This window comes from Ambystoma mexicanum, chromosome 2p (genome assembly GCF_040938575.1).
Source record: "Ambystoma mexicanum isolate Mex_15411 chromosome 2p, UKY_AmexF1_1, whole genome shotgun sequence".
Taxonomy (NCBI): Eukaryota; Metazoa; Chordata; class Amphibia; order Caudata; family Ambystomatidae; genus Ambystoma; species Ambystoma mexicanum.
In genome coordinates this window covers 654,345,889-654,372,093 of record NC_090923.1, presented here as the reverse complement: position 1 = coordinate 654,372,093, position 26,205 = coordinate 654,345,889, and the positions used below count along the sequence as shown (strand labels likewise).

General features: G+C 49.1%; 2 protein-coding genes across 2 annotated transcripts in view; one reads left to right on the top strand and one right to left on the bottom strand.

The window, feature by feature from the left end:
* LOC138566650 (PE-PGRS family protein PE_PGRS45-like) overlaps positions 1 to 21,686 on the top strand; it is a 162,042-nt gene extending 140,356 nt beyond the window's left edge. The window contains exons 7-8 of the mRNA XM_069644201.1: positions 18,827 to 18,992; positions 20,476 to 21,686. Coding sequence (XP_069500302.1) covers positions 18,827 to 18,992; positions 20,476 to 20,622 — 313 coding nt within the window. The 3' untranslated portion in view covers positions 20,623 to 21,686. The remainder of the gene's footprint in view (positions 1 to 18,826; positions 18,993 to 20,475) is intronic.
* The window catches only part of LOC138566651 (galectin-4-like), an 85,351-nt gene continuing 80,749 nt past the window's right edge, over positions 21,604 to 26,205 (bottom strand). The window contains exon 5 of the mRNA XM_069644202.1: positions 21,604 to 21,987. Within this exon, the coding sequence (XP_069500303.1) occupies positions 21,972 to 21,987 (16 nt within the window). The 3' untranslated portion in view covers positions 21,604 to 21,971. The remainder of the gene's footprint in view (positions 21,988 to 26,205) is intronic.

Sequence of the window (26,205 nt, the reverse complement as noted above, 5' to 3'; positions counted from 1 at the left end):
TCATCGCCCTCTTTTACTCGTACCAAGTGGTAAGCTCCTCTAAGAACCAGCTTTGTATATATGCATGCTTTTCTGACTTGGTCCAGGAGTTCAGGGATCAAAGGTAACGGATATCTATTCTTAACGGTGATCTGGTTCAGGGAGCGATAATCGATACAAGTTCTAAGGTCTCCTTCCTTTTTTGGAACGAAGAACAAAGCTGAAGAAGCAGGGGACTTGGAAGGACGAATAAACCCATTTGCCAGGTATTGATCCAGGTATTGTCGAAGGTGAAGGTTCTCAGGCTCGGTGAGGGCATAAATTCTACTACAAGGAGGAGTAGATCCAGGTATCAGGTCTATCTGGCAGTCATAAGACCTATGAGGAGGTAGAGAGTTAGCCTGATCCTTCCGGAAAACATCTTGGTATTCTAGGTATTCGGGAGGTAACTGGGGAGTCTCTGAAGAAATTGCGGCCAGTGCAACACCAGGTGGAGGGTGACAAGTAGAGACACATTCTGGAAACTGGACCGTTCTTGCTCGCCAATCGATCAGAGGATTGTGTTTCTCTAACCAAGGTATTCCTAGAATAATCTGAAACTGAGGGGCCTTGATCACATCGAACACGATCTTCTCATGGTGTCCATCTTGACTTACTAGCGTCACCTCTTGAGTGGTATGCGTTACTGGCCCGGAGGCTATCTCCGTACCATCCACCGTAGTAATGACGTCCTTTACAGCCTTGGGACAAAGAGTTAGATTCATCCTCAAAACCATTTCATGATCCACATAATTGCCGATGGCACCGCTGTCGACGTAAGCTTCAATTGCATGTAATCGATCCGGATTATCAGGGCTAATGAGGACCATAGGTATCACGAAATGCGAGGTCACGGAACTGGTTTTCACGCTCGGCAAGAGGACCTCTATTCTTGTCGGGCGAGGTCCTTTCCCTGCTCAGAGTTTGTAACTTTGGTAACTGCAGCTCCTACTGCCTTCTTGGCAGGTTTCACCGGACAGTCTCGAAGAAAGTGCCCTGAGTTTCCGCAATATAGGCATAATTGCAACTGTTTCCTCCTTTCCTGCTCCCTTTGTGTTAGAGGACCTTTCAGACCCCCTATTTGCATGGGTTCCCCGGAGTCTACTCCTTTGGAAGGAGTTGGCGGTTTGGAAAATACTCGAGCATCAAACTTGGAACGATCGGCCTTCCTGTTCTGCAGCCTGTGATCTATTTGAACGACCAAGTCTATATAATCCGAACAGTCTTGTGGGGGATTCACTACTTGGGCTAAAACGTCTTTGAGCTCTCCACGTAGACCTCTATAAAACAGCGTAATCCTTTTGTCCTCAGGCCATTGAGTTTCCACTATTAGTCTATTGAAAGATGCAATATAAGCCAAAAGGTCTTGATTACCCTGTCGCAACGAAAGAAGCTCATTGTCCAAGGCCTGCCCCTGTGAATGTCTTGCGAACAGTTTTTCCATACTAAGCTGAAAGGCTTGAAAATCATGGAGAACCGGATCATCTTGATTAACTAGAGGGATCGACCAGTCTGCCGCATTGCCACTAAGGTACGAAAGTACAAATGCTACTTTTGCTTGATCAGTTGGAAAGGCTGCTGGCCGGCATAAGAAGTGCAACCGGCACTGATTGATAAATACTGCAAACCTCTTTGGGTCACCAGAAAATCGTTCGGGCGGAGCCAGAGGTACATTCCCAGGTAGGTTGATCTGCACTGGATTCATAGAGGATGTTGAAGGAAGATTTGCCCCTGATGCGGGTAACGGGGTCTGTCCGGCTTGTGACTGTAGCACTTGTCTAGCAAGATTGTCTGTTCTCTCCTTGGAAATAATTAGTTCCCTTCTTAGAGCATTCATTTCCTGACGAGCTGCATGCACTTCTGCCCTTAGTTCCCCAAGTAACCGGGCTAGGGGGTCAGTATCCGAGGTTTCCATAGCGCCTGGGCGAGAGTTTTGCGGTAGGCTTTGCGTTCTGTAACGCTCACCTGATTCTCGCAGAGGCGCCGGTCTTGACTGGGCGACTACCGTATCTTCAAAGGTGATGTGTAGCACCCGGTTGGCTCTTTGGGCTGGACCTCTGTGCACTGTATGCCTGACGTGTAGAGTAAGATGTCTGCAGATAGAAAATATGGGGTTAATGAACTGGGGTTATTGGGGTGTCCCTATCTCTTTCCTCTTCTCCTCTCCTGTAGACCCCCAAAGGTTAACGCTCTCACCTTAGGTAAGTGAATGCCGAGCTCTCCATCTGCCTCGGGGCAGGGTGCTGTAACCAGTTTCTTCACTGGATAGGTAGCGCAGGCCTCTTGACTTCAGAGGACTGCTGTCCGTCGTTTACTGCACGAACGGTAAGTTTCGAGTCATTCAAATGTCTTTAAAGTCTTTAGTAATGATGTCTCTTGTTTTGCAGGGTTCCGGCGATGGCGGATGACGGGCTGGAGTGAGTTGAAGATGGAGCCCGTGTGATGAATAGAAGCTCCTGGAAGCACGTAAGTAAGCGCTTGTTGCCTGCTTCACTATGCGCTCTAACTGTCTTTTTATTTTGCAGGTACGAGTTCGGAGCGGCTGCAGGGTGCCGGAATACCCACTGGATTAGATGTGGAAAGGAGTAATGGCACGTGAGTATTAAAGTTCCCCAATGTCTTTAAACGCACCTTGTTTTGTCTTTCAGATGCGGGATGCAGCGCCGAAGGCCTCCGGAGCGTACAAAGAGTAGGTAAGCCTTTGCCTTTCAGATGCCGGAATGCTAACCTGTTCTTTCTTGTCTTTATAGGTGTTGCTGAAGACTGGATTCAGGATGGTAAGCCTTTTTCCTTAGGCCCAGGACCGGATGCAGAAGACACGATGAGCGTTCTGCTGCAGAGGTTGCAGAATAACGCAAAGCAAGATTCATCCACCGGGTGTGGTTTAAATAGCCTCCTGTAGTGCTTAGGTGTCTCCTTCCACAGCCACGCCTAAGTAAGAAAAGAGTTCCTGGTAAGAAAAGAGTTCCTGCCTTCCAGAAGAGTTCCAGTGTTCTGAATCTAGGGAGTGGCTCCAGCCCTACCCAACAGGAAAAGTAGTTCCAAACAGAAGAGGATCAGAGGCTCAACTGGCAGGCAAGTAAGCAGCATGGTCTGCTGAAGGTAAGTCCACCCAAGCATTATGAGCCCGGCGCTTCCAGCGCTGGGACTGGGCATATTTATGAGCCTGGTGCCACTGGCGCCAGGACTGGGTCCAAAAGGTCCCAATTGGGACTGGTTGGCACTCGGAACCTGGGTTATGGATCTGCTTCCAAGGGAGTTGGGAAAACCCTGACCTTTTGGAAGCAGAGATCATGACATATGTAGAGCGGTTGTCCCATGAAGTTCTACCATAATGCACTTTTCCAGTGTGAAAGGATTGGTGTCTATGCTGTAGTGTGCCCGAGGAGAGAGCAGTCTTCGTGTCTGTTTTGATAGACAGCAAGGCCTCATCAACGTTCTTCCCAAATAGCTCCACGCTGTCGAAAGGCATGTTTAGAACCCTGGATTGGACATCAGGTCAGAAATCTGTGGCCTTTATCCAACCTTGTCTGCGAAGAACCATCCCATTGCCAATCTGGTGCAATCCAGTGTCGGCAATATCCACTGAAACTCTATTGGCATGGTCTGATGCCAGTTCACCCTCTTGGAAAATGTCCTTTGCCTCTTTTTTCTTGTTGTCTGGCAGAAACTCCAGGATGGAGCCCATTTTATTCAACAACTTGCGATCATATAATGCAAGAATGGCCATGGCCTTAGCAGCCATGATAGTCGTGGCTGCTGTTGTTGGGGCGCTGTTTGGGGCCTGTATTTTTTCTCTAAATGGTCCTTTTTAGCAGGAGCAGTAGCGGAATGCACCAAGGTGACTAGGCCATCCTCCCAGACGTCCTCAAAAAGCGGGATGGACATGACAGAATTTGTTCGCTGTTCCCTACGCTGATATAAAACACTGTCCTTGCGTTGGTCCTCAGGTATAAGGCCGAACATCTTGGCTGCTCTGCCCATGAATGCATGGAAAGTTCCCACTTTATCAGGTGGAGAATCCCTGATTGGGATGTCATCAGGCTCCCTGTCAGCTGGGACGAAGTCTTCAAACTCTTCAGTATTTATTTATATATTTCAACATTTGTGTAATACCCAGACCCACAGGTATCACTGCGCTTGTACAGGGTAATAACAGAGTTCATGCTTAGAGTGTCAGTCAAACTTATTGAACAGCCAAATTTTAAGTGTGGAGGTAAGGAGTTCCACAAGGCGGGGGCTGTGATGCTGAAACTAACCCCTCCTGCTCTGGCTAGTTTAAAACATGGAACAGCTAGGGTGAGCTGGTCAGAGGAGCAGAGAGATCGACAGTGCTGTTTCTTTGTGATGCAATGGTTCAAGTACAGGGGGGATTCATTAGAGATGCATCAGTGCGCTATAGTCAAGGTTTTGAAGTCAATCCGTGTTTTTATTGGTAGCCATTGAACTTCTCGTCGAGTTGCAGAAATGTGGTCCGATTTGCGGAGGCCCAGAGCTGCCTGGAGGGCTTTGTTTTGAAGCAGCTGTAGCTTAGCTCGATTGGACGCGGATGCGGATAGGCCCATGAATAGGGCATTGCAATAGTCTAGTTTGCACAGGATAATGGTTCTGGAGTGCGTGAGGCAGTTGTTGGGGCTCAGGATTTGTCTGTTTAATGAGCAGTTTCGCGGTATGGGCGGTTGAGGATGCCAGAACATTGACATGCTTCGTCATGGTAATTCCGCATCGAGGTAAACTCCCAGGGTTTTGGCATGTTTGAGGACAGGGATGGTAGAGCAGTCAGTGGTGGAGGGGGCGTAGGAGGGGTGGAGAGCTTTGAGGCAAGGGGGAGAGCCTACATTGAGTAACTCTTACTTCTCATCATTGTGACAAATGTTATGGGTAGCCATCCAAGAATGAAGGTGCAGTTGCCGGAGAGGGGGATGCAAATGTGCGTGTCTGCAGAGTTGGTGTAGGTGATGCCTAGAGTGTCAAGTATGTCAAAGAGGGGTTTAGTGTAGGTGTTGTATAGGGTCAAAGAAAGGCAAGAGCCTTGTGGGACACCAAGAGGGATAGGGTTGGCTGAGTGGTTGTCAATGAATACTCTGGTGGTATCGTCATGTAGACAGGATTTCATCCATCACACTGCCTCGGGTGGAAAGTGGAAGATCCTGGAAAGGTTTTGGCAGAGTAGGTTGTGGTCCACAAGATCAAATGCAGTGGAGAGGTCTAGGAAGAGTAGGATGCAGAGGCGTTGCTGGGAGGGGCAGGGAGGGTTAGGGGGCTATTGCCCCTGGTCTTTTGGTTGTAGCCCTGGATAGAATCTCAGGATCTACAACCAAAAGGCTAGCCCCGAGTCCCGAAAGATCTTTTCCAGACCTAGCAACACCCCTGGTAGGATGGCACCATTGTCAGCATCTCTAATGCTGTCAAGGGCCATTTCAGTACTATTTTCAGTCGGAAACCAGATTGTCTGATGCCAAGGAGGGAGTGTTGTTCTAGGAATTGCTGGCATTGTAAGTAAGCGATGCAGTCTAGGATTTTGAGAACAAAGGGTACTGTGGTAATGGGCCTGTGTTGGGTCCAGGGAGGATTTTGTTTAGTAGGGTGGTTATCCAGGCTGCTTTAATTGTGGTGGGTATTTCGCATTAATCAAATGAGGCGTTAACACATGTTGTAATGATAGGGGTAAGGCTGGTGGGTGCAGAGCTTTATGATGTTGGCAGGGCAGGTATCTACTTCGCGATTGGAAGTTTTGAGGGCCTGGATGGTATTCAGAACAGCTACTTGGGATACAGGTTGAAAGGAAAAGCTAGGGACTGTCTTCGAAGGGGAGGTGTGTGGGCTAGGGTTGGGCGATATGAGGATGGACTGGTGCGTAGGTTTGGCAGTGAGTAGGGCTTTCTTAGTCTTTATTTTGTTACAGAGTAAATTGATTTTGGTAGTTAGAAAAGTTTGAAAAGTCGTGCACCACGCTTTGTCGGGCTGAACTAAGGAGGTTTGTGCACAAGGGTTTTCTATTTCGCGCAAAATTGCAAAGAGTTCCTTGGTGTTGGAGCTTGCCGTGCTAATTCTGTTGTCATAGGAGTTAGCTTTAGTTGCAAAAACAGTGGCCTTGTAGGTCTTGGATGTGGTGGTGTGTAGGGGGGCATTCTTGGGGGTGGGGTGTGTCTAATGTTGGTGCTCAATGGCTATTTTCTGTCTGCAGAGCAGAACTAGTTCATCTGTGAAGCAGATGTTAGAGGGTTTGAAGTATTTCAGAGATTTGTTTTTGAAGGGAGAATTTTGATCTAGCATGTCTAGGAGGCTGTCGTGGTAGTGGTTGGTGAGGGCCACGGGGCTCCTGCAGTTGGAAGGCAGTGTGTCAATAAGAGTAACCAAGGTGGGTTTGAGAGTTTCATGAGTGAGCTTCCAAGTACTTCTCGCTAGGATTTGGATGAGTGGTGGTCGGGTGTTGTTGTTCAGAGGGTTCGAGTGATGTAGTTTAAATTCAATCAGATGGTGATCGGACCATGGGACTAGGCTGATGAGAGATATGTCAATGGCCCAGGTAGTTGTAAGTATCCAGTCAAGGGTGCGTCCTTTCATGTGGGTTGGGGCAGAGACAGGTTGTTGTGAGAAGTTCATGTCGTGGAGGGCTTCGACCATAGTGGTAGCTTTATGATCAGTGGGATCATTCAAACCCAGATTGAAGTCACCTAAAATTATGCATTTGGTGGCTGGTTTGGGGAAAGGTGTTATGAGGAGAGTGATTTCGAAGTCTGGTGAGGCAGAGGCATTAGGTTGCCGGTAGAGCAGGAGAATGGTGAAAGAAGTCTGGGGATTAGTCTTAAGTTTAAGTAATAGCGTTTTATATCCCTCAGTAGCAGCCAGAAGAATGCAGCGGATATGGAGGTCAGATTTGTAGATGATGGCGACTCCACCACCAATGACATTAGCACGGCCGGTTCTGTGGATCGAGCAGTTAAAGAATAGCAATGCTGAGCATAGGGCCCTAGGCACTATGTAGCCAAGATTCTGTGATTGCCAGTAGGTCAATTTGGTTGTCGAGGATAAGGTCATGAGCTTCTATAGTGTTGGCTCCCAGGGATCTGATGTTAATAAGGGCACAATTTTTTTTTTTTTAATTCTTTTTATTTGACTTGACAGCACAACAAATGCAAACAGAGGGGGCCACACGGCACCAATGAGTAGTATACGCAAAGCAAGAAGTAAATGATACATTTTAATTAGCGTGGATCATATAAGTAAACAGAAAGGGAAATCAATGCATTGATACATACACCAGAGGGGAAGGGGGGGGCAAGGCGGATAGGGGGGACCCAGTCTAGGGGGAGCTGCATGGGGAAGCAGAGGGAGACACTGGTGGCGAGGCCAGGGCCGACATGTAGGCACGAAATCTCGGCCAGATATCTCTCGGTCTGGAGTGAGAATGCTGCAACGTGTTCCAGGATTTCTCAGTATCGTGGGCCCAGGAGACCGATCTGAGCCATTGCGCGTATGTAGGCGGTCTAGGCCGGAGCCAGCAGAGCAGTATACAGCGAACCGCCAGAAGCATGCATAGTCCAGCTAGTTTCTTAGAGTCACGGTGCAGCCGAGGGAGGTCATGGAACAGGCAGTGTAGTGGAGTTGGAGTAATGGGGTGTTCCAGGACATCTGACAGGGTGGTACAGATATCTAGCCAAAATTGGGTGAGTCGGGGGCAAAGCCATAACATGTGTATATAGGAGGCCTGGTCAGCACCGCATCTGGGACAGGAGGGGGATGTGGTATTGAACATGCGATGTAATCTCATAGGGGTATGATGGTACCTGTGTAGGACTTTGAACTGGATGAGTTTGAATTTAGTGTTATAAGAGACCTCATGAGTCCGGGCGCACATCCGAGACCATCTCTCGTCAGTGATATCGGAGCCAAGGTCCTCCTCCCATCTGCGACGGAGTTCAGTGAAATGGGGGGCCGCTTTAGCCTGGATTAAGGAGTAAAGTCTGGACACCTTGCCTCTGAAGGAGATGTAGGAGCAGAGCTCTTCCAACAAGGGCTCGTCGGGGGGAATGGCGGGGAAGTCTGTATATCTGGCTTTGAGATGTTGGCGAACTGAAGAGTATTGTAACCACGCCGAAGGTCGGCGCCTAAGTGGCGAAGGGAGATCAGACCATTCAATGAAGTTACCCTGGTTAAAGGCATCGCGTAGTTTCAGGAAGCCTGCAGTGGCCCAGCGAGTGACCATGGAGGGTGAGACGTGTGGGACGTCGGGGAGAAAGTTCCACAGTAGCAAGTCGCCGTGGAAGGGGTGAGGGGTATGCATTGTGGACCAGAGTTTGGTGAGAGCCAAGGATGTGCTGACCACAGGGTTTGCAGAGTTTACGTCTGGGGGAACTGGTTGGAGGATCAGGGAACCAATCACACGGTCGCACACAGATAGCCTCTCAAGGCAGACATGTGGGGGGGGATCGGTGGTGTTGAACCAGTATGCAGAAAACTGTGACTGAGCTACTATCCAGTATCTAATGAAGTCGGGTGCGACGAATCCGCCCAACGCTTTAGGGGAGGTAAGTGTGGTCAATTTGAGGTGGACGGCCCCGGAGTGCTAGAGGAAAGTGTTACATATACTGCGTAGTGATTGGAAGAATCTATCTCCAGGCCACAGCGGCAGATTGGTAAAACGGTACAGTAATTGGGGCAATACAACCATTTTAAGAATTCCAATTCTGCCTGCAAGTGAGAGAGGAAGCCTAGTCCAGCTGGAGGTTTTAATTTCTAGGTTAGTTAGGTATCTTTGGTAGTTATCATTTCGCAGTTGCGACGTATGGCGGGAGACCACCACCCCAAGGTAGGTAAAGCTGGAGGGGGACCAGCTGAACCCATGCAGTTCGGGGGGGGTCGTGTAGATTCCGTGAGCGGAAATAGTGTGGACTTGGAGCAGTTGACCCTAAGACCAGATATGGATCCAAAGCGAGTAACATCTGTCAAAATAGGGGGAAGGTTGATTTCGGGGGAACGAACATATAGCAGGGCATCGTCGGCATAAAGGGAGACTATGTCCGCCCGGCCAGATGTGCGCAGCCCCCTGTGTGAATGTGATTGACGAATCATATCTGCAAAAGGCTCAATTGCTATGGCAAAAATGAGTGGGGAAAAGGGACAGCCTTGGCGTGTACCCCTGGATATCTGAAAGGAGGGAGATAATCTGTCCTCCATACAGACCCTGGCCGACGGGGCGGTGTACAGTAGCTTTATCCAGAAACGGAAGTTGGGGCCGAATCTACATTTCTCGAGTACACACCACAGGTATTTCCACGAGACTGAGTCAAAAGCCTTCTGCATATCCAGTGTAGCTGCCACTGCCTGTGTGGCTGGCTCTATTCTGCTAAGTATATTGATAAGCCTCCTTAAGTTTAGGGATGTAGACCTCCCTGGGACAAATCCAGCTTGATCTGGGTGAATAATGTGAGACATGCTCGGGGCTAAGCGGTTGGCTAGTAGTTTAGCGTATATCTTAATATCGCTATTAATCAGTGAGAGGGGTCGGTATGAGCTACATTGCGTGGGAGTCTTACCAGGTTTGAGGAGCACTGTAATCAGTGCCTCTCGCAAGGATGGTGGAAGTATACCCCTATCGCATGACTCTTCCCAGAGGGTGAGTAAGTGTGGCGCTAGTTGGGTCTTGTATAACTTGTAGAAGTCCATTGGTAACCCATCCGGGCCGGGAGCTTTTCCGGATGATAGTGAATCGATGGCCTCTACGACATCCTGGAGGGTAAAGGTCCTTTCGAGGGCGGCAATGGCGTCCGGTGATAGGACCGATAATGGTAGGTTCTCTAAGAAGGATTCAATTTCAGAAGTCTGGGCACTATCGACCTCCATGTACAGGGCAGTGTAGAAAGAATAGAATTCTGAATTGATGTCACGGGGGGACGTGGCGAGAATACCATCAGGCCTAGCAATGGCTGGAATGTTAGGTGCGCTGAATTCGCGGCGCAGCAGTCTAGCCAACATCCTTCCGGGGCGCTCGCCCTCGCCATATTTCCTGGCGATCTGGGGGGAGTCCAGGAACTTGACCTCACGGTCAGCAAGGTATCAGAATTTGTGTAGCTCAGAGCTCAACAGCGCTAGAGTAGCAGGTGAGTGATCAACGGCGTACTGGGCTTCGTAAACCAATAGGGCCGACTCGCTAGTGGCGATATCGGCGCGGATGTCTTTCAGTATGCCATTGCTTTTGGAGATGACGACCCCTCTGGTGTGTGCTTTAAAGGCCTCCCAGAGCACTGCTTGTGTTGTGACGGAATTTGTGTTAAACTCAAAGTATTCTTCAATGGAGGACTCAAGCTCGGAGGCAAAGACCTGGTCAAGTAGTATATATGGGCTCATTCTCCACTGTCTAGTTCTGTTGGCGCCCGGACCCCAATTTAGGGAGATGAGGACAGGTGAATGGTCTGATAATGTTCTGGGGAGAATGGCTAAGTGAGTTATACATCTGATCAGCATATCTGTGACAAGCCATCTATCAATTCTCGAGTGCGAGTCGTGTACAGAAGAGTAAAAGGAGTATGTACGGTCCATGGGGTACATCAGACACCACGCGTCGATCAGGGACAGGCGGGGGAGCGATCTCAGGATGGTATATGCTGCCCTGGACAGTTGCCGGGGTCGAGAGCCAGACCTATCCAGGTCCACATCGAAGATCGTGTTAAAATCACCTCCCCAGAGGATAGGAATCAGGGTAGCTCTCAAGTATAGTGGCTAACTGCAGGTAGAAGTCAGGATCATCGACGTTTGGGCCATATATGTTTAGGATGGCTATCTCCTGCAGCTGTAATATGCCTGTAATTAGCACAAACCGACCCAGTGGGTCTATATGGGAGTGTTGGCATGTGAACTTTAGACTTCTATGTATTAGGGTGAGGGTGCCCCGGCTCTGGGTGGAATAGTCGGTGTAGTATCTCTGGGGTCCCCATTGTTTGGCGAATCGCTCCGCCTGTTCCGAGCGGGCGTGCGTTTCCTGTAAACATAGGATCTTTACCCCGTGGGGTTCGGTATGGAGCTGGATCTGACGCATCTTTTTATAATTGCCTAACCCTCTAATGTTCCAGCTCATAAAGGTCAGGGTATCATCAGCCATATTTGGAGGGGTGATAGTGAATTAAGTGAAAATGATGGATAGTGAGATGAAAGGTGTGTAGCCACGGTGTATGCTGCAATCTCGCTAAATGAATGAGTTGATTGTGCGTGATGTCAGTGGAACCTCTGGGGGCTGTCAAGACTTTTTTAAACCAAACTGTTCCCTTACTGCCCCTCACCCACATCCCTCCCCCAATCAGAGGGATGAAACCCAACCAAACCCAAAACAACATTGAACTTTCTGGCATCAGCGCCTGGGGGTCTGTTGACAGCCGAGCGACAGCGCGCCGGACTGGGGAGAGCGTAAGGAGTATGATGCTGCATAGTAGGATATATTATGGTATATATTACAGCAGGAGAAGGAAAGAGAAAGAGAAAGAGAAAAGAAAAAAAAAAAAAGGGGGGGGGTGAAAAGGGGGAGAGTGACCTACGGAACGATGAGGTGGAACAACATTGTAGAGATAAACATAGTGTCTTGGGACATATGATGGACCCTGTGAGAAAGAGTGGACTAGTGGTCAACAGCATATGGTTACATTATAATAGCAGGAATTAGAGACCATTCGGAGTGACACCAGTGATTGAATGTCCATCGTGAAGAGAGGGGAGAGTGCAAGGAAGTCCCCTGTGCGAACCAGGTATAGTGAGAAACATTGAAGCATATGAGATTCATGTTAGGAGTGCTTGGGTTAGCCAGGGAAATGTTCGTCCATGAATTTCGAGGCCTCTTCTGGGATGGTAAAGAAGAATGTCTGATTGGCATGTTCAATCCTCAGTTTAGCAGGGAAGAGCATGGAGTATTTAACTCCCAGGTCACAGAGTCTCCTTTTTACCGCTAGGAAAGTTTTGCGCTCTTGTTGCACAGCTACCGAGTAATCAGGGTAGAGGTGTATCCTCGCTGCTCCAAGATGCAACTCTCCCTTGGCTCTAGCCGCACGAAGCAAGGCATCTCGGTCGCGGAAATTCAGGATTCTGGCTATGATGGGGCGGGGTGGGGCACCAGGCCTAGGTTTTTGAGCCAGGGAGCGATGAGCTCTTTCACAGCAAATTGTGAAGAAAGCTTGGGGTTGTCGAGGAGCATTAGGAGAGTGCGTTCAATGTAGTCCTCCATAGGTTCCCTGATGTTGTCCTCTGGTATGCCGACTATGCGGAGGTTATTACGCCTGGAGCGGGATTCGAGGTCATCGTTCTTCTTTTCGACACTGGAGACCCGGTTGGTTAGTGTAGACACAGCGGTGCGTAGGGAGACCAGATCGTCTGCCACGGCACCGACCCTCGTCTCGACCTCAGCCACCCTGCCGTCGGTTTTCTCAATGTGGGCTTTTATGGATGAGATCCTACCATTCATGTCGTCCAATTTAGTGTGCAAGGCAGTGAAGCCCTCCCGCATGTACTCAAGCATCTTCTGTGAGTCATCCGGGGCTGAGGGTGCTATGGCGGAAGATGATTCCTCCTGGGGGTCCGTGAGTAGCTTGGAGGGCGTCTTGGTGAACATATTTAACGAGCTTTGCTTCCTGCTCGCCCCGGCTCCCTTAGTCATGGTGGCAGGGCGATACCCGGACGCCGGGCCCTATCTGTATACAGAGGGGTCGAGCGCCGGCCTCCTCTCGAGTGAACGCCCCGGCCGGGGGGTGAGGCGAGGACACCGGGTAGGGATATTGGGTATAGAGCCGGTGTAGGTTCCTTAAATAATGCCGTGGTATGGCGGATGCAGTAGACCGCTGGGGTGACGCCGCGATCTCCCAGGTGTATATTTAGGAAAGTGAGGTGGGCTAGGAGAACGGTTCCATATAGAAGCACCGCCTAAGTCGTATGATCAAGGCTAGAGGATTGCGTGGTTAGAACAATTGATTAAGCACTGCACCGTGAGGCAGCAGGGACACCACAAGATCCACTCCAGTAGTTTGTATTAATAAGTTCAGAGTCCGATGAAGTATTGTATTTTAGCCCGTATGCCCATCTGCACAGCCGTAATGGCAAGGAGAGTCAATGTTTATGGCGCAGCAATGAGGGCGCACAGTGGGGTGTTTGTCGGCGGGCCGCCCAGGGCACGGACAAGGAACTGCGAAACGTATATTCGGGGGTCCCCAGTATATGTGCAGGGGGGCAAGGCGCCAGCAGGAGAGCAACAATGGCGCCGCACGGACCAGGCGCAATCCAGGCAGGTGCCTCACAGGGCCGCGGGCTCCGCAGCAGCTCCTAGCACCAGGGGTCCAGGGCCAACCCTCGCCGCCTAGGGCAGGCAGAGGGTCCGTAATCAAAGCGGGAGTGGTGGGAGGGGGGCCAACATGGCACACAAGGAGTAATTAGGCTGGCCGCAAGGATCACCGGCGCCGGCCCCACCGGCCACCCCGGCCTCCTACCTTGTAGTTGTCAGGGTGTAGTGATCTTGAGTTGGGGGCAGCCGGGGGGGAAGGCAGCCGATGCGCGGGCAAAAGGGCCAGCCGCGGTAATCAGGCAGGCGGCGCAGGAGCTCCGGGGTCCCAGGATCCAGTTGATGCCGTGAAGGTGGCGGCCACTCCCGAAGGGGCCAGGGTCCCAAGATTGCCCACAGCAGGGTGACGAGAAGAGCAAGAGGGGGCAGCCTCGCCGGCCACCGCAGTTCGGCGCGCCTCAGGGGGCCCGGCGCCCCTCCCCCACAGCGGGCCGCAGCGCCGCGCCCTCAGGTGGTGGCGAGAGCCGCGGTCCCCGGAGCCGCGAGGCGGGGGGAGGAGGCAGCAGCAGCCCAAACACAATCGGAAGCACAGCTCAGCGCCCAGGGCGCGTCCAACCTCGGAATACCGCAGGAATGTGTCGGAGGGGCTCACGAAAAGGCACCAGCAATGTCATGCGGATAAGGCAGCGGTGAAGGTATGGAAGTGTCGATTATTCGCTCTCCCCGTCCGGAGCCTTCCACTTAAGCGGCCATCTTACTTCGGCGCAACAGCGCCCCCGTAATATAAGGGCACAATTAAGTGTTTTTTTTCTGGGCAGTAGGAGGTGATTGGTTGGCATGCTGACTAATGGTAGGGGGAAGGTGCTCGGGTGGTGAAGGTTGCAAGGTCCGACTGGATACCCTAAGCAGTTGTGATAGGGTAGGGCAGCCGTTGGAGATGGTGCTGGGAAGTTCTAGAGTTTAGGTTGTGTAATCTTAGGGCTTCTGAGGGGGGGGGTCGTCATGGGATTAGGTCTGGGGGTGCAAGTCGATCATGGAACAGAGCCGGTGGCAGGGCATTCATGGGCTTGGGTAGCGCAGGAGGCAGAGCACTCAAGGGCTTGGGCAATGCAAGAGGCAGGGCACTCATGGTTTTAGGACAGGTAGGTGACAGGGCACACATGCCGCTTAGTGGGCTTTGACAGGAAGTAGCTTCAGTAGGGTGAGATTGCATAAGAGTGGGGAAGGAAGTGTGGGATGTTAGACTGAATGAAGGGTTTAGCAGGGGGCAGGAATGAGGTGCGCCTGATAGGTGGGTCTGTGGGCATATCTACTACGCCAGTAAAGGTATTCAGGGCGGTAGGGGGTACAGAGATAGAGTTCCCAGAGGAGATGGGCAAAGGGGGTGGGCCATAAGTAGAGGCTAACGGGTTGCTGCGGTGAATAATCCTAGGATGAGGCACACAAGGCAGTGCCATCATGCAAAACACATAATACTTTATTGTCAGGTTGGGCACATTTCAGGCAAACATATGGGGTGGCATGCATGAAAGTGGTATCTAGCAAGGCACCCATCACTTTTCAGTGAAGTGGAGCATATAACGAGCTAAGAATTGGAGCAGCTGAGGCACGCAAAGCAGTAACAAGCGAGTCATGTAACAAAATAGAGGTAGCACCAGGTGCATTTTGAGTGCCAGACGATATAAAAGGGTTGAAGGCCTTTAAAGATGTTTCATTGCATGATCAGCTGTTGATGATTTTGAGGGGGGGTGCCAGGGTGAAGGAAGGCAGGCAGTCGGGGGCAGGGCATATGTTGGGTATGGGTGAGGGTAGAGAAGGTTGCTTCTGAGCAAGATTGTGTTTGATGGCCAGGTTGGTGACTTGATGTGTACCGCTGGGAGTACGCGATGCTGAAGAGTAGGTTGGGCAATGGACGGGACTGATTGATGCAGTGTGTGCAGCTGAGAGAGAGGGTTAGGATAGTGGGTGGTAGCATGCAGCCACATTGTGAGTGTCCGAGGGGGCAGGTTATGTGTTAGGGGTGAAACAAGGACCCTGGATGCAGGGGATGAACCTGAGATGCAGTGGACAGACAGAGGCTTGTATGAATCATCATGGGACTTACCTATGTCAGAGACCACAGAGGGGCAGTGGCATGGTAGGATTTTTTGGGTGGGCAGCCTGGTAGCCAGCTAGCATGGAACAGAGTTGTGCCCAGGCCTCCAGGGCCCGACAAGTCCCGACAGGAAGTGGCCTTGTATCTGGGACTCCCTGAGCTGGGCCTGCCGGCTGTGGATACTGGGCTGATACTGGCCCAATCGTAGTGCAGCTAAGGCAGGAGCTGTGCAGAGGCACTGGAGGAGGGCTCTCCAGAGCACATGGCAGCGGCCATCTTGGATGTATGCGTTGATGCCACATCATCCAGGTCTCCTGGATCAGTGTCTGTCCCCGCATCGGACAGCTGCCGGGGCCTTGGCTGGCGTTCAACCCTTCTCAGGGGTTGAACGCCAGCCAGAGGGCTATCTTCCCTGGATGGGCCTGGAATGTGTGCGGAAGGCCGCTGTGGAGGAACCAGAATTGGTACCGGAAGCCTTTGGTGCAATGTAGCCACCAGTGAATTAAGGGATGTTAAAATGTCCACTGACAAGTTCGTCTGTGGAGGAGGCTGCTGATCTGGCTGCGCCGGATGCCCGCCGTCCCCTGTAGGGGTAGGGTGCAATGGTGGCAAAACTGGCAGCTTTATGAGGCTTGCTTTACCACGTGCTTCCTAGGAGGCGGTGTCTTGCATAGCAGGGACGAGGGAAATGACAGAACAGGACAGACATCCTGGTCCTCTTCAGAGGAAGAGAGACTCGGTTCCACTATGGCGGTCCCCTCTGGAAGAGGCCCCACTCCAAGGTCTGGGCATGAGGACCGAGGGAGCGCAGCTAGCACTGACTGCATGTTGGCGGAGGTGTCAGAATTTGTTGTAACAATCGATGGTGCTGTAGGCTTGACCAAGCGGGAAAATACAGTTATTGCCATCGACTGGCTTGTTGACGAGGGAACAATAGTCGTGGCCGTAGCGATTGTTTACGAAGTCCTCATTGACGGGGTAGCCTGTTTGCTCGACATTGTCGTCAAGCATCTTGACAGTGGGGCACTCATGGACGGTGTAGCTGACTGTGGTGGACGATCTGGAAGAAGACTATGGCGTTGACGAGGACTTACTTGGAGCCTCCTTCGAAGATGAGGTCGACAGTGTAGATTTGACCTTCGACGACGAAGGGCTACTAGACTTGAAGTGGACTTGCCTGAAGGGCAGCTCGAGGGAACATGCCATGGCTGCTCTTTCCTTTGGCGGACCCCCTGGGCACTGACCTTGGATGAGGACTGGTCTTTGTGAGATGATCTCGGCTCGTCGTCTGAAGCATCCCTCTGCTTCTTCCTGCTACTGGCATGGACTTCATACGATCTAGACCTCTTACTAGAGGTGGTTCGCTGGGCTGTCCTGCCCTGCCGTAAAGAGGCATGGCTCTGTACAGAAGCAGAGTCAGAGGCCCCGCCAGCATCCTCGAGCCACGGAATGATGCACTAGTGACTATCCTGCAACGTCTTGCTGGAGAAAGACTGGCAGATCTCGCAGTCTTGTATTACTTGATGCGGTTGAAGACAATAAAGACAGTCATCGTGCTGGTCTTCGAAGTAGATGTTTTTCAGCACACTTGAACAGGCTCTTCCTCATGGACTCGGCCATGAGGTAGACCCAACGAAGATTACCAGCGGCAGGAACGGTCTGCGGACTCCGCCGTGTCGCCGTCAGTGCCAGCTGTTGAGGAATCATCGAAAGATGTCGTTTTTTTCATCGAAAGTGTGATAAAAGTTGATTTTAAATGAAGAAAGAGAACATTTGAGGACACCCTTCACGAACGTGCAGTAAATTATGTGAAGATGGTCGACAGAAGAGGAGCTAAAGGAGGTGTTCCTATTGACTATGGGCAGTATGACACAAAATGACTGTACTAGACACAAAAGGGACTGAAAGTTTAAGTTTAAACTGCTCTATATTACCGAGAATTCCCAGCCCGACGATGGGGAATAGTCACAGCATGTCAGTCTATGAAAGATGCAATGCTGGAGAACTATGGCAATAATGGCTCAGGCCAAATTCTACCCATCCCAAATCGTGCCAAAATGGAGACTAACACTGAATGATGCTGAGCTGAAAGAGGGTTCCAGGGTAGGAGAGTAAACATGTTACCAGAGGTAGGGGTCAGCGAATTACCCAGGAATAGATGTGTGTGGTATCTGCCTTTCCTATAGTATGGTGGAATGATGAAGGCCTGCAACCCCCTGCGTTCACACACACAGACAGTTTGTAGTTTGACAATCTAGAGACAATGACCTAGATAAAAACATTAATTTGGCACTGCAGTAAGTAATACGAACACAATCCTACTTAGTCCTAAAGATAGGGGAGTCCAGTTTTTAATTATCCTCTTAACATGGGATTTATCCTGGTTTGTAAATTTACATTTTGCCCTACAGAAGAAAAATTCTCCCACCATACACAATGTGTGTGCGATGCAATCATTTGCCGACTGCTCCCCTTAGAATTAAGGGAGTAGCTTATTGTCCTTGTGTTCACCATTGGGGCATCTTCTGTGTTGGATCGTGTTCACTGTGCACAGCATTTGCACTGCAGAAGTCCATTCATTTTCTTCTACAGTTGGGTTGTTGACCTCTCAGATGATTGTCGCCACACTTACCACCTCTCACAAAGGGTGCTCCCTTCTGTTGAGTGTGTATGTGAGATAGGAAAGAATGGTTTTCAGAGAGGCAGTGACCCGCCCTGCCCCACAGCAAATTAACTCTCTAACCTGACCTACCATGAGAGTCAACACTCCTATCTCAGATGGCTTATGCATAAACACTTCCTTACATCTCACCTCTCACAATGACCTTTATGCTACCCTGCCCAGTCCCCCCCCTTTCACTTTCTTTGCTATACCTCTGTAAAGCGTTTGATAAAATGCATACCTTCTCAAATATATGGATATTTCCAATACAGGAGCTGGAGAGTTTTTGATTCTGCTGTCACAGGTCAGCATAATGTTAGCTGACATCAATACAGCCAAATGTTTTCCTTCAGGATACTAGGGGCCTCATTACAAGATTGGCGGTGTGGTGAAAAAGCAGCCGCCATTCTGTTGCCACCACTTTTTTTGATGGTAACAGAATTATAGCCTCTTTTACCGCACCGCACAATTTCAAGTTTGGAGGCAAAGTGGGGGATTCACCTCCAGCATAATGCTGGGGTAACCCCTCCACTTTACCTAAAAATATTAGTGGATTTGTCTCGCAATGTTATCTTTTGTGGTAAATCCACATCTCCATGAAGTCCTATGAACTCCAAAAATGTGGATTTACACTCCCTCGCACCGATTGTAATCCAGGGGTAATGTCACAAAATGAGTGGCAGTAACAGTAAACTAGCTGGGCAGTAAAATGGCAGAGGGTAGCAAAGAGATTCTTGGGGTCCTGCATCCTGGGTTCACTCCACTAGGCTTGCTAAACAAATTCTCTATTTTGTAGGTTTACCGTTGACTTTAAAGTGCCCTCCACTGGAGACATCGCCATGCACATCAGCATTCGATTGTCTGAGAATACTGTTGTGAGGAACGCCTTAATTGATGGCAATTGGGGCAAAGAAGAGCAGAGGGTACCTTATAATCCATTCAAAGCTGGACAAAAGTTTGAGGTAAGTGGCAACGTCCTCACTAGCAGAAATGGGATCCACCATTTTTACCACAGAATACGTGGTTAACTATTGAATGTCAGGAGGGAGTATTACCTCACCTGTGCGCCCTTCAACCGGTGCTTGAACCATTTGTCTACATCGGGACCCCTGCTAAATTGCAACCCTAGAAGTACCTTAGGAAGAAATTGCTTCCTACTCTTCATGGGTGGGGACAAGCAGAGGGTGGAATTTGGCACAGTACAGGATGAGGCACGATGATGACCTGTGAAGATTGTTTATGAAAGGAGGGAGACTCTGAAGGTAGCTGACAAGAGAAACGAACTGAATTATATCATGCAAGGCACCACGCGTGGCAGATTTCACATGAACGCGGCAGGGGAGCGAATAGGGGTGTACTGCACAAATATACAAGGAAGGACAGAATTATAATGCAGACATTTAAGGAAAGCTGATCCTGGAAATCGCGTCCCTGTTCCCCTTATGTTTAGGTTAATGGGGCAACTTCAGCATTTGATAAGGTCCGCCTCAACACTCCTAAATAATTACTAAGGCAGTGGGTCAGTGCACGTATGTGCGTGTGTGAGAAGTTAATATCTGTTGCGGTTCCTATGGGCCCCCACTTGCGAGAGCCTATAGTTAGAATTTGAGAAAGCAAAGCAGGGGAGGGCCTATGCTTCACGATTGAAAGGACGCGGATCAAAACACTGCCGATTCAATTGGATACAAAGATTGGGGGATCTGGAAGTTGCGCTTATATTGCAAGCTATTGTTCAAGGTTGTAGAAAGAAGGAATAAAGGAATTGTCCTTTGTTGTCGCTGTATTTGAATGTCTTCAAGAAAGGTGGGTTATTTCAGGCTATGAGGAGGCCAGGGTTAAGATACACGTGGATCAACCCTGATCTATCAGCGAGGCATTACGGGTAGAGCAGAGCCGCTAATCTCATGCACTCCTCGATTAAATGGCCTGAAAAGATGTAGCCACTTTTTCTCTTGGATCAGAAGCCACAAATTAGAATGTACCTCCTTTCCCCTCGATCATCCATGTTATACGGTTTTACAGGAAGCAGCAGGATAGTCTGGTTTCTATTGACCCATCCCGGAGGTGGAAGCTCTACATGCATGCAGACATGTCCCATTCCATTTTCAGAGGTGCTAGACCAGTCCTGGTTTTAACTCTGCATTCCGGGACGTGTAGTCCTGGATTTCCACATTACAAACCCAGGACTACAAGTTCCTGAATGCAGAGCTAAAACAAGGACTGAGCTAGTATCTCCTAAATGGAATGGAGCATGATGGAAAGTATAAGAAGAGCCTCTCAACTGTGTTCTAATCAGGGCCCATTAAGCTTGGAAAGAGATACAGCACATAACTGGCCATTTATTGTGCTCAGGCATTAAGTGGACTGGAAGAGGGTTGATGGATAAATCATTTGTCTTGTTATGTGGTGTCACTGAAATAAATCCTTCTCTTCTTGAATCTCCAGATGTCCATACGGTGTAAAAGACAAAAATTCACAGTGTATGTGAATGGAAAGCCATTCTTCGACTTCCACCATCACATGAAAGACGTCAAGGATATCAACGCCCTGGATATCGAGGGGGATGTGGTGCTCACTTCTCTTGATATCTGAGCTCAGCTACCGACAGAGCAACATCAGGCCAACCCTTATTCTTTCTTTCCAATGCAGTATATCATTCATGCAATCTCAGGGGCCGATATCGCGATAGACATGAACAAAGTCCTGAATATGCTCCCTGTTCCCCAAAAGAAAATCTGAATTTAGTCATGTTATTAAAGGAATAATTCTATTTTTATTGTCTGTTCCCTTATAACCTAGTTTTCTATATTCTCACACCTTGAAACATTCTCTTAGTAAGGTCTTTTACCGAATCATTCCTTGGCGAGGGGCTTCTCTGGGAAAAGACATGCACACACCCTTTTCTTTTTCGTCATCCTTCCAGTGGTCGAAGTGGGCGGGAGTGGTGGGAGTGGTGCTCCTCTACTTCTTTTAATTAAGTTTTACCGTTCCTATACTTTTATTTTAAAAAGAAACTGTTCCGGAATGGTTAGGTTTTAAAATAAAAGTCTAGGAAGAAGTTGAAACTTGCACTTTCAGTGCACTGCACTGGACGTTTCCTTAAAGAGCAGGCATGTGTTTTGGGGGTTTCAATGTGGATGGGAGGGGGAGCGGCGATGGTGTCTGTGGGGAGCGTTGCAGGCCAGTAGGGATCATAGTTCCACTACTTCTTTTCTTACACTTCGACCACTGCATCCTTCGTCTACTGCCATCCGCATAGAATTAGCCCAACGCTTTTAATATTGCGGCAGGATTTAGGATTATAACTATATCGAGTTTAAAGGGTAGGCAAGCGGATTTAAGTAAGTGGGTTCGAATGGAAGAACTAGTGTGTCTGTCCCGCCCACTCATATCCCACTCTCTCCCGTTCCTTCCACTCTGTTACTATTCCTGTACCATGTCCTGGTGAGATGATGGCCACTTTAGGATCCGTGCAATGGTGCTGGCCCCTGAGTCAGAGCAGTACAAGCAAGCAGGACACTCAAAGGAGAAACTGGTAAAAAGACCAAATGAACGCTAAAAACATCACATCTGTTTGCTCATTGTTATTGGATTTATTTGTATAAAAATGTAATACTTGGGTTTGTGCCGCAATAAAAGTCTGCCAGGAAAGCTTACACTGTGTGTTGTCTCGCTCCATCATTTCCATCTTAGCTTTTGCCCACGGTTCCTTGCCCCCCTCCCACAATCCAAGTCCTCCCACACTTCGCCCTCCTTGCCGCATCTCCCATTCCGTGTTTGATTCCAGAGAAGGGATCTCAGGCCGCGGACCGTGCGAGCAAAGCTTGGCTGTTTGTAGAAATATTATGCGTTCTTCTCTCTTTTTTTGGGGTAACTGAAGGGAATTCGATGGCGACCAATCAGCAACAAGCTCCAGAACGACTTGGATCACCAGAAGAGGACTAGAAACCATACGGCCTAAAGAAAGGGAAAGACAAAGGCAAGAGACTGTGAAGAGATTATCTCAGCCAAAGAAAAACAAGCAATGCTGTATCCCATTTTAGTGAATCCCTAAAATTGTCCATGGATCTGGGTCACCAGGCATAGTTGACGGAATCTAACAGAAAAGGTGTTATCCAAACTTAAAGGACCTGAATGCTGAACACCTGCACTAAAAAAGCAATGGCCTGGTGGCGAGGAGACCATAGGGGTGGTTCCCCACCAGCTTTTAAGGAATCGCTTGGCCGTTTCCATCATCTGCATATATGATGGGCAGGCTAATTCAGCATGGACATGGCAGGTGCAATGCACATATGGAGTTGGGAGTTCTTGTGCGAGACATTCACGCTACACATGCAGTTCCCGTGTGCACCGAGTAGTTGCTCATGGGCCCAAATGCTGACTGGTGAAGTTCAAACACATACAACCCTGAGGGACAGGGGCAGCTCACCCACAATGGGTGACAGGGCGGCGTCCCACCCATTTTGGATGAGCTGCCACCAAGCCAGCCCATTAAAAAGACTGAGTGTTCCCTGGGCTGGAACATGCAGCTCAGGTAGTGTTTGTGGGCTGGCTTCTTGTTCGTACCCCTTTGCGCATGTCCAATGGGTCATGCATGTCCTATTGAGGATGCAGGCTGGGGTAGTGGCGCTCTGAATGTGCGAGGGGGCACTTCTTCACCGCCTCACACATACAGAGTTGTCAGGGCATCCTCCAGGTCATGCTGCAGCGCCTACATGCATGTTCAGGAACCAGGAAGTGCTCTCCCTGCTTCCAGTTCATGTTGCGCGAAGCCAGTCGACGCGTGAACTGGAGGAGCGGATTCTGGACCGGGGTGCCAGCAGGTAAGAAAAAAAATGTAAATGTGTGGCATGTATGATGAATGAGTGGATGTTTGTTTGCCTGAATGAGTATGCTGTGTGGGTGCATTTGTGAATGAGAAACTGAATGACGTGTATGGATGCGTGAGGTTAGATCTATGAAGGTGTGAAAAGAAAATACACCCCAAATCATAAATCTGATTTGGGGGTGCATGGGAGGGAAGCCCCTTAAATCAGAGGCCAGCTCACTGGGCTGGTGTGCCCCTAAATCAGAGGCCAGGTCACTGGGCTGGTGTGCGGGCTGCTTTCATTTACTGAATCCAAGCAGAGACCTGCTCTCTGCAAAGCAAACAGGTTCTCATATGGGAATTCTGGCATGAATAAGTGCACGCAGCATGGAAATGTATGTTCATAGCCAGCATGAACATGTTATTTTTAGGTTGCCATAGATTGTGTGGGGAAAGGAATCACCAAATGCGCTGGGAAATGCTCCTATGCACTGAGCTGGACTTGGAATCAGAATTGGCCCCGGAAATGCTTTTCAAAGTTGCTCTGAATTGCACGAGCAAGGCCAACCCCTATAAGAGGGTTTGGGGAGTTCTCCAAGAAGAGGATTTGGAAAGGAAAATGGGTAACCCCAGCAAAGAGGCCCACGGTGCAGAGCCCCAGCAGCAAATCTCCCGAGCTCCCTGTGGGCCAGTCCACCCCTGCTGGGCACTGTTGGTGACTTGCATCTATTGGATGTATTTTAAAATGATATTTGTATTGCATTTCCAGTAACAACAATCGCATAAACATAACACACGACACACATTCTGGATCAATCAAGACATTGCCATCCAACGGCTGAGCTTTGAGTGTGCTGGAGTTCTATAGTTACACATTGAGCTGTGAAAAATGAGCACGGGTGATAGCCTACAGCTACATTTCAGAGCGGTCTCGGGTGATGCAAGGAAAAGAAGGAAGAAAAACACGACGAAGTTGTATAACTGGTATGCCCTATGGGGGGGGGGGGGGGCCTAAAGGGTGGATTCCCGCCCACAGCCCTGGATTCCTATCTCAGGGTGTCACCTCCGGTCATCCCAGCCTCTAGCAAATCACTGTGAATGGCTGCATGTTATGGGGCTTACGGTGTACATTCGGAAAGTCATTTTGTTGTACACATCTTATAAAAGGGTACCAAATGTCAAGATATTTTGGCATCTCACTCCGATTGCCAGCATCAACTTTATCCATGGCCACTCCAATCCATATTCTCGACCACCATTTATGCATATTCGGGCTGGGTTTACCTTCCAGTTCTGTGCTAATGTAACCCTTGCTGCTACCAACAAATGGGTACATTTACCCGTTTTATTAGACAGCTCATAAACCCCCTGAGCATCCATATTCCCCAATAATACCGTAAGCGGATCAAGTAGCACGTCAACCCCTCTTATTTTCTTGATGTGCGAAAGCACTTCCTTCCAATAGTTTTAGATGTGTGAGCAGGTCCACCATATGTGAACAGTGTGCCCCGGGCTTGGCCACATCACCAGAAACTCAGGGATGCTGACCAACTCATACGATAAAGCCTTTCTGGAGTGAGATACCAAAGACATATCAATTGATAACTATGTTCTTTTAATTGTACACATTGCGAAGATTTGGATGCTCTAGTCCAAATATTATAACAGGCCAAGTCATCTATAGGATCTCCATATCCTCTTTCCACTTAACTATATAGTTATGAGGAGGCCCAAAACGGTGCCCATTAAGTATCTTACATAGGGTGGAGATCTTTCGACATTGCGGGACCTCGACAAATATATCCTCGAATTTCGAGGTCGCGCTACATCCACCTCGAGTCATTTATTACGACTACCAATCCAATGCCCCAATTGCATATACGAATACTTAGCAGAGTCTGGGAGCAAGAACGTATGTCTATATTCATTAAAGGACCTGCGTTTTCATCCACAAACAATTGGCCAATCCTCCTCATCCCCCCCCCCCGACCCATGGAGAGAAAGGTGTCGGGGGTTCATGCCTGGGGTAATGCAGGATTCTACATTACTGGAGTAAGTGGTGACGGGATTGTAGTTGATTTGTATTTCATCCCCGCTCGGTCCCAGCTATAGACTCAAATCCTGGTGGCTGGCAATATCCCTTTAAGGTGGCACCTCTGCCTCTGAGCTATCCAGCACTAGTTGTGCATCGCCCCCCACCCCCAATTCTTGCTGTTCAATTCCTAACCATTGTTTAGTGCCCTCAGGGAAGCCGCTATCAAGGAACGTGACTAGGTGGGCAGCATAGAAATAACTTTCCCAATCCGAGACCCGCCAGTTCTCATCACTCCCTGGCGGCCATTAGCCTGCGGGGAGAAACCCAAGGTGTTTTATTGGACCAGACAAATCGAAAAATGTGTGAATTTTTATTCGGGGCTTCTATCCTGGTCTGTTAATTTGGGAAGGGCAGCTGCCTGTAGAAAGGGAGTCTGCAGAACCCCATTTAGGCACTCACCTTGAAACAGCTGCCCACAAAATTGGGAAAGAAAATATTCTCCTTGTCTGGTTTTTGTTCATTCCCATCTCTTTCTAGAAGCGCTTCAATCGTGTTCCTCACCCTTTGAGTTTTCAGTTTATAGGTCAACTTACACAATGCTTTGTTAAATGGGTTCTACGTGATTTCATCGGCGCACTTTTCATCGCGGGGTTTTTTGCCGCAATTTTTTTTCTCAAAAAAAACTTCGATTTTTTTTTGTTTTTTGAGGGGGTAACCCCCCCTAAACTCCCCTTTCTTTTTTTTAACATCCCGAACACCCAAACCCATTTTTTTAAAAATGTACCCCCCAAAAAATTCGATGTTTTTTTTACGAAAAAAAAATCGCGGCAAAAGACCCCGCGATGAAAAGTGCGGCGATGAAATGACAGTATACCGTTAAATGTACTAAAATAATAATGCTTGGTGTTAAGCAATTAATAAGAGATCACTGATGCCCATAAAGCCTTCAACTTCGCTCTTGCGGTTTGTAGTCTATATACTTAACTTGAGTTCTGATGCTTACATTGGGCTTCCAACTCCTGAACCCGCCTCTCCATTACCTCTTGATGTGCTGTTCAGACTTTTTTCCTCTGCAAAGCCTGGCTAATGAGTTTCCCCTATAATTGTAGGCTCATAGACCTCCCAAATAATCTCTAAGGAGGTCTCATTATCAGAGTTTCTGCAAAATACTGGGTGATTCTAGCGGAGATTGCATCCCGGTATAGTGGATGCCTAAGCAGGGCATCATTTGTGCACCAACGCAATGGTCTATGAGTTTGCTGGGAACCCAGATCTAAACATAAAGGAATGGTCAGAGACCGTGGCCAGCTCAATCGAATAATTGGAAATGAGC